Genomic DNA, 13,253 nt, shown 5'->3' with positions numbered 1-13,253 from the left:
TCTTCCACTAATTGCAGTCTTTTCTCAATGAAAACACGAGCTGCTCTCTGCTGTCTGCTGACAGCTCAGATACACACAGACAGCTGGGAATGGGAGATTTATGATTCTGCAGCCGTCTTGGAGGAGAAATTTAGACGCATAATGATTCAAAATAAACTAATGACATGACATTTGACTTGTCTGCAGCTCTGGACAACTCAAGAAGCTACTAACAGCTGTGCACCAGAAGGTCTGAGGGCTAATTAAGTAAACCTTTTATCCACCACCACAGATAAACAACGTGAGCACCATTTCCGGGCTCGTCACGTCGGCTATAGTGGAGCGGGACGTCGGTGTGAGAGGACCGGGCAGCGCAGCGGTGTCGGTTCACATTCCCGGGCTGCTGGACGACAGCATGGCTGGGGGAAAAGGAGCTGGGAAGATCGCCTCGATGTGGGACAGCATGCGGATACGGTTCATCGTCTGCTTCATCGGAGTCTTCGTGTGTTACTTTTACTACGGGATATTACAAGAGACAATGTAAGTTGCTTTGTTTATGTTCCAGATGTCAGCTCTGTCCTGCTGCACCAAACTCCATTCAAAAAACAGCTGATTTAGTGTTTTCTTACTTTCCCACACTTCCAGACTCAATACGAGCTATTATTTTGATTTGACATGGCTTTAGGTATTGCACCACAAAGTTCGGCGTATTCTAGTTTGTTAAATCTATTCGTTATGCAATCTCATTTGAGCTATGCAATGTTGTATTTTTACCAATTCGAATGACAAGTCTGACATTAAATCCTCAGTTTTTTTAATGGAGTTTGGTGTGTTCACATTAGAAAATGTCATGTATTGGCAAGGCAAGTACTTTTTATTTTATACACTTATTGTAATTTTGAGCAATCTCTGCCATAAGAATTTCCTTCGGGATTAACAAAGTTCTATCTTATCTTATCTTATTTTTTCTAAATTGTGCAGCCCTAGTAAAAAGTAAAGGCAAGGCAGCTTTATCTGTAGAGCACATTTCAGCAGCAGGGCAATTAAAAGTGTTTTTACATAAACATTCAACAACATTGCCACAAAGTGCAAAAGAACATTAAGACATAATTAAAACAGTTATAAAAACATTAAAGATTAGAAAATAAAAATAAAAGCTAGGATAGAAGCTAAAATAGAATATAACACACAAGAGTAAAAGCTCTAGTGCAGTATAAGATCACTATCTGGTTTAATAAAAGGCAGCAGCAAACAGGAACGTTTTAAGCTTTGTTTTAAAAGAAGTCAGTGTTGGAGTTGGTCCTGCAGTTTTCTGGGAGCTTGTTCCAAATATTTGGTGCATAAAAACTGAACCTATACCATTTGAGCAGGTGGTATCTATTTCTAGTTACTACAGCTCATCCCTCATAGATGGGTTAATGCTTTTATGTGCCTGCAACAAACATTATCTTTCATACTTTTGATTAAATGTCCATTAAAAAATAAAAAAGCAACAAGTCATAGTGGTTATTTGTGGTTCTCTAGATTGTAAAAGAAGTAAGGGGTGCTGAGTTTCTATTATATCACATACTGAGGCATGACACAGTGACACACATGGTATGTTGTCGGGTAAGGCACTAGAGGGGACAGGGATCATATCTAGTTTCAAAATGATGACTCGAAACTGGTGTCTCACCCAAGCAGCAGCGCTTTTACAAACCAGAATGATTGACCTCCATTATATATTGTTATTAAAGAATATTTACATGAATTTTCCATTGACACCAACAAGCAAGCTGCTAAATATTCTTGGTCCCTTAGCAAAATGTCACCACCCTGTCAAGTTGTAATTCACTGCATTATGGTGTCTCCTTTCTGAGGGACCTTTTCATAGCTTGGAGACCCGTGAAAGCACACCGCTCTTTAACTCATGCATTCTGCCATGTTTCTGCCTGTCGACTACTTCCGTCTCAGATTCAGGTTTTCTGTGATCTGTTGTACTCAACACAGTGTTGTCTCTCTGATTCTCTTGCAGCACTCGAGGTGATTATGGCCAGGGAGACCAAAAGGAGAAGTTTAGATTCGCCCGGATGTTGGTCTTCATCCAGTGCATTGTCAGTGCTCTATTTGCTAAGATCTGTGAGTGTGTGCTGCACATAAGAAACATAACAACTATTATGTAAAAAACAAAACATCCAAAATATATTTCTGAAACCAAATCTTTCTCTTTTGTCATCAGTGATCCAGTTTTTTGAGGGCTCCAAGCCAGATCACACCAAGAACTGGCTTTATGGGCTGTGTTCCCTCTCCTATCTGGGAGCCATGGTGTCCAGTAACTCGGCCCTTCAGTATGTCAACTACCCCACACAGGTGAGTCTTCCCCTTTTAGATGGAGCAAAGTTAGCTGGTTAACATGATTCTTTTGCTATCGTATCCTAAAGCTATGTTTTTGTTGTTGATAGGTGTTGGGGAAATCCTGCAAGCCCATACCAGGTAAATCTGATAATATCACCCGTAGTTTCTGCTTTCTGCCTACATATCACCTGCACATACATAATCTGATTTTACAAAAGGAATAATATTATCACATTAAAACTACTTCTCATAGCTGGTAACATATAATGCCAATACCTGAATATTTGGGGTTATATATCAGTGCTTGAAGTGGAAAAAATAAGTGCCAGTACTCCCCTTATTCACGTGTTGGTGTGTGTGTCGGCCAGTATCAGCAATCATTACACACTGTTACGACCCAAATATATACAGTGAATAAAAGATATTAGGAGATTTAGGGTTTGGGGGTCGTCCCCCAAGAAAATTTGAAGGTTTTTGACTTAAAACTATGCAATTTCTAAAAAAATTACCATCATTATTACTATAGATGATGTCCAAAAAACCTAAAGAGAAAACACACATCACAGCCTTCGTCTGAACATTTCATCCTTCTCGAAATGTTTGCCCTGTAAAATCATATTCTATGAATCAAAAGAGCAGATTCAGAAAATGTTTAACTAATGTTTAATATTCACAGATAAAAAAGTTAAGATGAACAGTTCACTAATAAGCTTAATTTTACAAAAAGGATTTATCGATAAATTACAGTACATTACATTCTCACCCCCCCTCCCTCGTGCCGTGCAGTGTGTCGGCTTGCCCAGATGTTCTCCACATTGTTCTCATGTTCATACAGCTTGGATGGATGGATGGATGGATGGATGGATGGATGGATGGATGGATGGATACCAAATTTGGAAATTAATTAGTTGAAGCAGTAGGTTATCCAGGCAATGTACAGGAACAGTAAATACACAGTAAATAAACATATCAACACTAGAAATAAATATCTATAGTATACACAATATAAAGAATATGTTAGAATACACTATAAATATACCAGACTTTTACAACTAACATAGAAAATAATAGAATATAAACAAACAATAATATACTTATAATATGAAATAACATATTATAAGAGATGTGGCGCAAAAACGCTGGCGCTGCGCCGTATAATGGCAAGGAAAACCCCTAGTCTTGTCTAGAAGGTAACCCGCAAAAACGTGCAAAAACTCTCGCGAGAGAGTGCCGTTGTGCAAGAAAAAGTCACGATACGCCAAAGAGTAAAATGTAGAAGTGCCGGTCCCGCGCTCTAGTGAGTACCAGCCTACTTTGAGCACATGGTTATATACTATTTGCTAGAAAATCTGAGAACGCACTGAGTTAGTACAAACTCAAACTCAATGTTGACTAACTCAGAAGCTGCCGGGTCTCATGATGTAATGTGCTGATGTACATATTTCTCCATGTGTTTATGGTACTTGACAAACAAGAGAGATTCTGATATCTTTCTAAACTGATCAAGGACACATTGAGTGAGCAAATACTTTTCATATGTGTGGTGTTGAGAGCACATTATGTTCTTTTTGTACATGAAGGTTATATCTCACCACACACAGCTTGGTTATCTCTTGTTACACATACAGAAACACACACTTTCACAGTCCATATTTTCCACTCTGAGGGGTGAAGGCCTGACATTTAGGTTTACCTCTCAAACCCTAGAGATGTCACTCTGATACACTATCCATGGCTTAATACCCGTCCATCATGCTGTTGTTGTGTTGTTGCAGTGATGATCCTCGGTGTGACAATACTGAGGAAGAAGTACCCGCTGGCTAAGTATCTGTGTGTGCTGCTTATTGTGAGCGGCGTAGCGCTGTTCCTCTACAAACCCAACAAGAGCTCAGCTGTTGCAGATGACCATGTTTTTGGGTTTGGAGAGATTCTGTTGGTGAGTTTATGTTCCATCCATTTCACCTATCTGTGTCTCCCTATTGTAGTCACGATTACTGTGACATTTCTATGACCTTTGTCTCACGGCTTGGTGGTGTGTTTGTTTGACTGTGTCGCAGCTTATCTCTCTGACATTGGACGGTTTGACTGGCGTGGCCCAGGACCACATGAGGTCTCGCTTCCAGACTAGTGCCAACCACATGATGCTGAACATCAACATGTGGTCCACGCTGGTGCTGGGACTAGGTGAGTCCACCATGCGCTCTGCCAAACTCTCGTCTAATTGAATATGTGCCGTGAAGTGCCAGGAAGCACGGAGGGTCTCATTCCAACCGAAACTACACCGGGCCGATTGGCACACCTGCAGCCGGAGAGGAGAAACTAATGAGCAGAATCACCTTGAGATGTTTCAGGGCTGCCAAAATATGAAACTGAAACACTGTTGCACTACGCAAAGCTTTCTCTGAATAATTCTCAGAAAACAAACTATAATGTAAATTTATACACTTCACTACACAAAATTAGTGAACCAGACAATTGTCTTTATATTAAACTGTTGTAAGCATATTAGAGCTGCAACGATTAATTGATTAGTTGTCAAAAATTTAATTAATCAATAACTCATTTGATAATCGATTATCAGTTTGAGTAATATTTTAAGAAAACAAATTCTCTGATTCCAGCTTCTTAAATGTGAATATTTTCTGATTTCTTTACTCCTCTACGACAGTAAACTGAATATCTTTGAGTTGTGGACAAAACAAGACATTTGAGTACGTCATCTCGGGCTTTGAGAAACACGGATCAACATTTTTTTACATTTTATAGACCAAACAACTAATCGATTAAGCGAGAAAATAAACGACAGATTAATCAACAATGAAAATAATCGTTAGTTGCAGTTGTATGTCCTGGCACTCAACGGCACATAGTTGCTTTTTCTTGAGCTAAAATTTGTAATTGTCATATATTGTGTTAACATGCTCACCAGTGCCATATTATACAGGATACGTGGGCATTCTGCAGTTTTGCAAATGTACTGTAAAATGTCTCTGCCAAGACTGCAAAGGTCTAAAATGATTTGACCTGAAGGTCCAGATTAATTAACATGTCTTAAATACAAGTTGAGGTCTTTTATTACCATACTGGTCTCCTTGAGCTGCTTGTCCACTGCAGCTACAGTATATCGCTTCTGTTAGCTGAATTATATCATTACTGCCGGTGTAATGTGCCGTATTGTTATTCAGGATAGACAGCTACTGCGATGCAGTAGCTAATGGCAATGCGTATAAGTATAAAAACCCAAACAAAAACCAATGACCGCTGCGTTAGAGGCTCTTTAAGAAAAGGTGAACACTATTCTCTCAGGAGCCAAAAACTCATTAATTCAGTGAAGGCAAAGTGTTCAGTGTTATCTTCATAGATAAGGAATCCTGCACCTCAAAGAACCCCAATTCAGTGAGGAGGTTACTGTAATATACTGAAGAGAAAGGCACATAAAACAAATACAATATAATGAGGGGCTTTCTAAGGTTAGGCACTAATGGGCTGCGAGATAAAGATCAGAAGGTCAACGGCAGTATGAGAACTGAGAGACTGTTATCATTCTTATAACTAAACTAATTGGCAGTGCCTGCTATCTCTTAGTGTCTTCTGCACATCTGCCTCACACTTTCATACGCCATACAACATTTAAAAAATTGCTATATTTGTTTTTCCTTCAGAGGTCCTCAAGTTTAGTTTCTGCACAAACCTAAAGACACTCCTGCTACCTTTTATAAGAAGTCTATAAGCTTTGAAGTGCTGGTATTTCCCCAGATATGTAAAGGTATTCTCATACCTCCACTCCCCCTCACACCAAGGCTTCATCTAACTGCTGTTACTGTATTACACCACCTGGTGGTGCAGTATGTCCACACTATGAACACCGTGGTCAGACTTTCTCAGCACATCATTATCAAGGAAAAGTCAACTATGGCTGCTTTCCAAATCGCATACTTTTTCTTTATACTTTTAGTACGTACTGCAGCTGCCCTTACAAAGTACGTACTGTTGCATGCAGTACTGCACTTTATACACAATTTTATAATTTATAGCAAATTATTTTGCGGACCCCCTGACAGAGTACCACTGACTTCTGGGGGGCCCTAGACCACACAAATGCTTATCACATGTGTGGAGTTGAGAGCACGTATGTTAGGTCTGTTAAATAAACTTAAAAAAAGCAAACATGTGATTTTCCAAAGCGTCAAAACTGGCGTTACAGGAAAATCCAAAAGCATCTAAAAAGAGCATTATGTAAGCCATTCAAGGGTTTTTATAGTCTTAATTTGGATCAATGGACCAATAGTATTTCTTTAATAATCCAACCATTATAATTACTCTAAAACATATAATAATCTAAATAAGATTATATGATATTAATGCATTTTTGCACGTTCATCAAATTTAAAACGTATGTTTCCTTTCGTTAGACAACCAATCTGTGGACTGTGAAAACAAGTTTTTTTTTTTTCTTATCTTGGTAAGAGTGCTCTCGATCACTCGTAAGAGCAAAAATAAGAAAACATTGGTGAATCCCAGAAATCAATGTGTAATAACAAAATAAGAACAAATTGCGGAGTCAAACAAAAAATAAGAGGGAATTTGTTCTGATATGGATTCCTGCATGAGGCCCAGTATGTTCAATTACTGGGTTATTTTTTAAATGACATTAACGTTCTTTTATCCTCTCTGTTCTCAGCGGTCTTGTCGACAGGGGAGGTTTGGGAGTTCCTCAGTTTTACCGAACGCCACCCGAGCATCATCTACAATATTCTTCTGTTTGGAGTGACCAGTGCTTTAGGACAGGTGGGTGGATGGATACTTGTATGAGAGGATGGTTAATGTTGTGTTGCACCGTTGGAAGAACTTTGATAAAAGGTTTGAATGCTTACAGATGATATTGTATATCCAAATGTTTTTTTTTACTAGACCTTCATCTTTATGACGGTGGTGAACTTCGGGCCTCTGACCTGCTCCATCGTCACCACCACGAGGAAGTTCTTCACCATCCTCGGCTCCGTCCTTCTGTTTGGCAACGTCATGACTACGATGCAGTGGTTTGGCACTATCCTGGTGTTCCTCGGTGAGACTTAATCCTGCTTTAACACTTTGTTGCACTCTCTGGATTTATTATCAGTGTGTCACTTGTCTCATTCTTTCCCCCTGCATTTCTTCATCGACGCCGTGTATTATTGTATGACCGACTGTAACTCTAGCAGATGCTTGCAAAAACATGGTTGAAGCCTTCAACTGTAGCCTGAGACGGTCACTGTGTGTGTTTGTTATAACAAACAATTAGGTCCAATTGGGGAATACTTAGGCTTCCCACGCAAACAATTTGGTTGAGTGGTAAATTATGCATTGAGAGTATAGCTGAAGGGGAGTCGTAAATATAACACAGACATAGTTGGAGAAGAAGCCAGAATACTCAAATTTCTTAGTGTTTTTATTGGTTAAATTGGTAATTTTATTGAGCGTGTAAAATAATTTGTGTTTAGCTGCTGAGTCTTTCCTTTGCTCTTTAATCACATCTTTGCTTTTCTCTCTGTAGGTCTTGGATTTGACGCTAAATTTGGCAAAACCCCAAAGAAGACGACGCACTAAAACACCTGGAGCACACGATGGGAAAGATTGCAAATGGAAACACTCTATAGCCAGTATCTTATTTCCATAAGACGTCCTGTACAGGCATGTTCTGTATGTGCCTGTGATTGGTTTAAGAATGGTCAGATTTTTAACTTAACTGTATTTAAAAGAGAGTCCAGCTTCTGTTGTGTACTGTTGATAGACACGAGAGACACGAGAGACACGAGAGACACGTTTTACTCGGGATCAAATCCTGAATGAACTGTGACGAGCCATTAACATCTTTATTTTTTACCACTCTTTTGTGGTGGATTTTGACTGGCTGAAAGACACAGGTGGAAAATACTGTATTTAGACAAATCTTTATGTTTCTGAAACCAGCTCACCTCCCTTGGATGGACATTGAAACCAAACAAGGCCTAAGACACATTTCCAGCATTAATCTCATGAACTTGCCACCAAATAAGGCTCGGTTTACAAATAGTTTGTTGAATATGTGTAATTATCACATATGTAGTTTCTTTTCCTTGGCAAACAATCAGCCAGGTCTCATCTCATTTATAAAATATAAACGGTTGTGTTGTGTCCAATCTTACTATTGAATTGTTTTTACTTTTATTTTCTACAAGTTGACAATAACTTACCATAAAAGGGAAATTGTGATATTTCATGGTGATTTTCTTTTCATTACACAGAATTCACTTGATTGGTTTCACATCAGTCAGTTGAGATACTCGTCTCTGATTGGGTGCTGCTTGTTGGAAATGGCTGTAAAATAGCCAACAAACACTTAATTAAAGCTAAAAGCAAAAGTCACTACCACCAGCAACATATGTATCTGCCAGTAATTAAAAAAGTATAGTACCAACTTGTTTTTGGTGGAAAGTAACTAAGTATATTTACTCAGGTACTGTCACCATTTTGAGGAGCTTGTACTTGAGTATTTCCATTTTCTGCTACTTTATACTTCACTACATTTCAGAGGTAAATATTGCACTTCTTATGTACTCTTCAGATTAATACAAAAATATAATGAACAAATAAATCCTGATGTATTATTATAGATGAAGCTACCCAGCACTATATGACATAATTATAATTGTTTCCACCTTTACCAGTTTCAACATTAAAGTGATGAACACAATGTATAAATAATTATTATACAGTTATATAATATAAATTATTCTGAAATTAGTTGTTTTGCATAATCACTACTTTTACTTTTGGTACTTTGATGCTAATATGTATCGTACTAAAATTGAGTGTTTTTACACTGTGGTATTACTACTTTTAATGAAGTAAAAGATTCTTCCACCACTACACTTAAACACTTTGACGACTGATATTGAGAATGTTTTGTAATTTTTGAGCGGAAAAAACATGACGCTTAAACAATGTTTTAATCTACTTTTTTTTTTTTTAAATGCACGTCTGTGTTGGCTGCTTAAAATAATAGTACTTAGCACATTTTGATAGTAGGGATGCACCTAAGCACATTGGATTTATGAAGGTAAAATAGCCCAAATAGAACAATTGCTGGGGATCTCTGTTATCAACAGAATGAAAGAACAGCAAATTCCTAATTATGAGGCATCTCAAAATCGATAAAGAGAAAAAAAAACAGATCTAAAATATGTGGGATAAGGATTATAATTTTAAAATATTTTTTTCTTTTAATAAATTATTATTTTTATGATTAATTTACTGTCTTGAAATGAATGTAGTTGCCTTCTAGTCTGATGGATGGAAACAGCACCCCCTGCTGTCACATTATGATACAGGCAGTTCACCTGCTCACACTGATACAAGAGACAGGAGCAGTCTCCTGGTATCTCCATCATGTCACTGACATTCATTAATTAAATTGACTTGTTATTTATTTTTTTCATTAAATTCTGGCATTTTAATTGTCTAATCAGAATTAAATGAATGCAACATGAGTTAATACTTGATAACATGATCAGATATAGCCACAGTGAGGTTATGTTAAACAGGGTTAAATACACATTATATACATTTAGGGTGTAACTTCAGCTCATTAATGAGAAGAATATGGGCTTAATATAGGTGTATCATGAGGTGTATAGATTGGTTTTGTTTTTGAGTGAAATCTGGTGATTGCAGCAACATTTCAGCCACTTTAGCTTTGCCAGATTAAAATGCTGTATAGAAATAACAACTGAAGCCACACAGCAGCATATTAATAAAACCCTACAAAATTAATATATAATCACTGCATACAGTGTGACATAAAACCTCTACATAGTACATATAATAATTAATAATCAAGTGTTTTTGTCCCCTTCATTCAGGCAATATGTCAAGCAATTAAATCGACTTGTTATTTATTTTTCATTAAATTCTGGCATTTTAATTGTCTAAAGAGAATTAAATTAATGCAACATGAGGCAGAGTTAATACTTGATGATATAGCCACAGTAATATTATGTGTAACAGGATTAAATACACATTACACACATTTAGGGTGTAACTTCAGCTCATTAATGAGAAGAAGAAGAATCAATATTATATATTATATATCAAAATAGGTGTATCATGAGGTGTATAGATTGGTTTTGTTTTGGGGTTGAAATCTGGTGATTCTACAATCACATTTCAGCCACTTTAGTTTTGCCAGATTCAAATTGTATCTCGAAATAAAAACTGAAGCGACACAGCAGCATAATGATAAAAACCTACAAAATAACTCTTTATTTACTACATGCAGTGTGACATAAAACCTCTACATAGTACATATAATAATTAATAACCAAGTGTTTTTGTCCCTGTCATTCAGGCAATACGTCAAGCATCCTATTTGTTATTTTCCTGGGTCTTTTCTTCCGGCCGATATCTCTCGCAGATCACATTTCGCTCCGCTTTTGTCAGTAATCCGGTTATTTCTGTACTAACTCAGCTCTCACTTGGCGTCAAAATGCTCACCACGCTTAGCAAACAGCTCAAGAGTCACCCAGCTGTAAGTATATCACGGATATATATATATATAAAAACAAAGATTCACGTTAAGAGGTCTTATTTTACACTTAACATCATCTTTGAATGTTGCTAACTTAGCCTAGCTGACTTTGACCGCACTGACTTTGAGAAGGTCTGATAAACATGAGAAGATGTGTCACTGTTTATGGTTGCTATTACTCTATTATTGATTAATACACAGTCTCCCAAATACAGCAAGTGCCTTGACTCGTGGTGGTTGATGTTTTGGAGTCAAATCAGGTCACAGCTTCAGACACACAAAGATCTGCTGGGCTGGAAATAGCACATTTATGCTACTAGTTAGCTAGTTAGCTTGCTAGGTAGCTTAGCAAGTAGCATTTCTAGATGTTTACTCTCACTATAACTTATTTATTCCAAGTCCCACGTGTTATTATGTACAGATCAGCTTGTTATTTGATTGACTTAAGTAAGTTAACTTGGTCAATAAATGGTAAAAGAAAGTTGTAAACATAGTTAAACAAGCATACCTCAACACATAACAGCTGTAAGTCTGCAAGGGCATTGTTTTTATTATTTATTCCAAGTCACACGTGTTATTATGTACAGTTTTTAGTGGACTTTATTAGTTGTAACCCACAGAAGACAATTCACAAATGTGTACCATGATCTGCACATATTTCACTATTACACAAACATGTATTTGTGTTTATCACTTTACATGTAAACCTTAAAATACATATTTACAGAGTCAGTTATGTGTATTTGCAAATCACCCTGTATTTTTATGGATGTGACTTTACACTACACAAATACAAAAATACATGTTTGTTGATAGTGAAATATTTGCAGATCATGGTACACATTTGTGAATTGTCTTCTGTGGGTTACAACTAATAAAGTCCAATAAAAACTTCCATACAGCTCAGCTTGTTATTTGACTTGAGTAAGTTAACATAGTCAATAAGTGGTGACTGAAAGAAAGAAAGTTGTAAACATAGCTATACTAGCATACCTCAACATATGACAGCTGCAGTCTGCAAGGGCAAATATTTTGAGGCAGAGTAAAACATATTATTCAAGTTACATTTTAGAGGCAGTTTTTAAAGCTGTTTTTCCCTGGCTAGTTGCAGTGTTTTCTGTTTATACAAGCTGTGAGCAGGCTCAGTGTGTTTACTGACAGTGCCCTTATGTTAATGAAGGTTTCTGATCTTCCTGTGTTGTCACCTCCAGCTGATCCCCCTTTTGTTCTTCATCGGAGGAGGGGCAGCCATGTCCATGATGTACCTCGCTCGTCTGGCCATTAGAAACCCTGATGTCTGGTGAGTACTCCAGTCATGACACAGGAAACCTTCTTGTGTCTTTTATTCTACTGTCTTTTTAACTTTTGCCCTTTTCAAAAATGGCAAATGGTTGGTTATGTTATGTGCATCTAATGAGATTTAGAAAAGGTAAAGAAGTAGAAGTAGAAGAAGAAGTTTGTAACTAAATATGTTGTCGCCTATGAATGTCAAGTTAGTCAGTCTCGGTTGATTAATCTTTCATGATGTGTACCTGATTCCTCCTCTGCAGCTGGGATCGCAAGAACAACCCAGAGCCCTGGAACAAGATGGCCCCAACTGATCAGTACAAGGTGTGCCTCATCACCTTTTTAGGAAATCTTAATAATCATGCAGTCTTGATTTTCAGTGCTGAAGAGCGTAGGTGGTTATGTTCAGGGATCATAGTATGGATCTGTGCCAGACTTGCTGCTGAGCCACGGATTATTCCTTCAGTCGGATTAATCAAATTACATAATCTGGTTAACGTTGACTTGTAGTAACAAATCTGATCAAGTCATTAACGGATCACACTTAGTCAAAAGTAATAACAGGAGTTTTCTGAAGACAACAAGAAGGCTGAAGTATTCAGAAACAAGTACTTTATTATAAGATTACTTTATAAATCAACTTTTGAAATTGAATGACTCTATAACATGGAGGGAAAGTATGACATAATGCTGTACTAGGCACCTTAAAACATAAACTATAAGTCACCTAAACTAATTTTCTGCTGTCAAGACATTTTTATGTGAAATTTTCTGTTTGTTCTGGTGCTAAGATTTCTTTTTTTTCATTCTCAGTTTTACGCAATCAACATCGACTACAGCAAGCTGAAGAAGGAAGGCCCTGACTTCTAAAGATCACATCTGCTGGACCAAAAAGCACAAAGATGAGCTGAACCGCACAGACCCATTTTGAACTTCCTCCTCCTGGGAACCGGAGGGAGGCAGAGGCTAAACCCGCACACAATGATTCACATTTAAGTTTCCTCATTGCATACTGTTGGCATTTGGAAACCATGTCTCTCTTATTTCTCATTTCCAATGGTTGTCAATAAAGTGAAGGAGACTTTTCTCCTCCATACAGAGAAAAGAA

The 13,253-nt window shown here is 37.5% G+C and overlaps 2 protein-coding genes across 2 annotated transcripts; both read left to right on the top strand.

Moving 5' to 3' along the window:
* On the top strand, positions 1 to 8,549 carry slc35b1 (solute carrier family 35 member B1). The gene is made up of 9 exons (XM_074656329.1): positions 1 to 519; positions 1,994 to 2,097; positions 2,198 to 2,328; positions 2,421 to 2,451; positions 4,089 to 4,249; positions 4,371 to 4,497; positions 6,995 to 7,101; positions 7,225 to 7,378; positions 7,847 to 8,549. The coding sequence occupies exons 1-9, from the start codon at positions 395 to 397 to the stop codon at positions 7,897 to 7,899; spliced, it is 993 nt and encodes a 330-aa protein (XP_074512430.1). The 5' UTR covers positions 1 to 394; the 3' UTR covers positions 7,900 to 8,549.
* A 2,149-nt stretch (positions 8,550 to 10,698) lies between these two features.
* Positions 10,699 to 13,253, top strand: ndufa4a (NDUFA4 mitochondrial complex associated a). The gene is made up of 4 exons (XM_074656328.1): positions 10,699 to 10,858; positions 12,070 to 12,158; positions 12,409 to 12,469; positions 12,959 to 13,253. The coding sequence occupies exons 1-4, from the start codon at positions 10,817 to 10,819 to the stop codon at positions 13,013 to 13,015; spliced, it is 249 nt and encodes an 82-aa protein (XP_074512429.1). The 5' UTR covers positions 10,699 to 10,816; the 3' UTR covers positions 13,016 to 13,253.

The sequence above is a fragment of the Sebastes fasciatus genome, chromosome 13 (assembly GCF_043250625.1).
Source record: "Sebastes fasciatus isolate fSebFas1 chromosome 13, fSebFas1.pri, whole genome shotgun sequence".
Taxonomy (NCBI): domain Eukaryota; kingdom Metazoa; phylum Chordata; class Actinopteri; order Perciformes; family Sebastidae; genus Sebastes; species Sebastes fasciatus.
The sequence above is the reverse complement of the archived record's forward strand: the minus strand, read 5'-3'. Positions and strand labels throughout refer to the sequence as shown.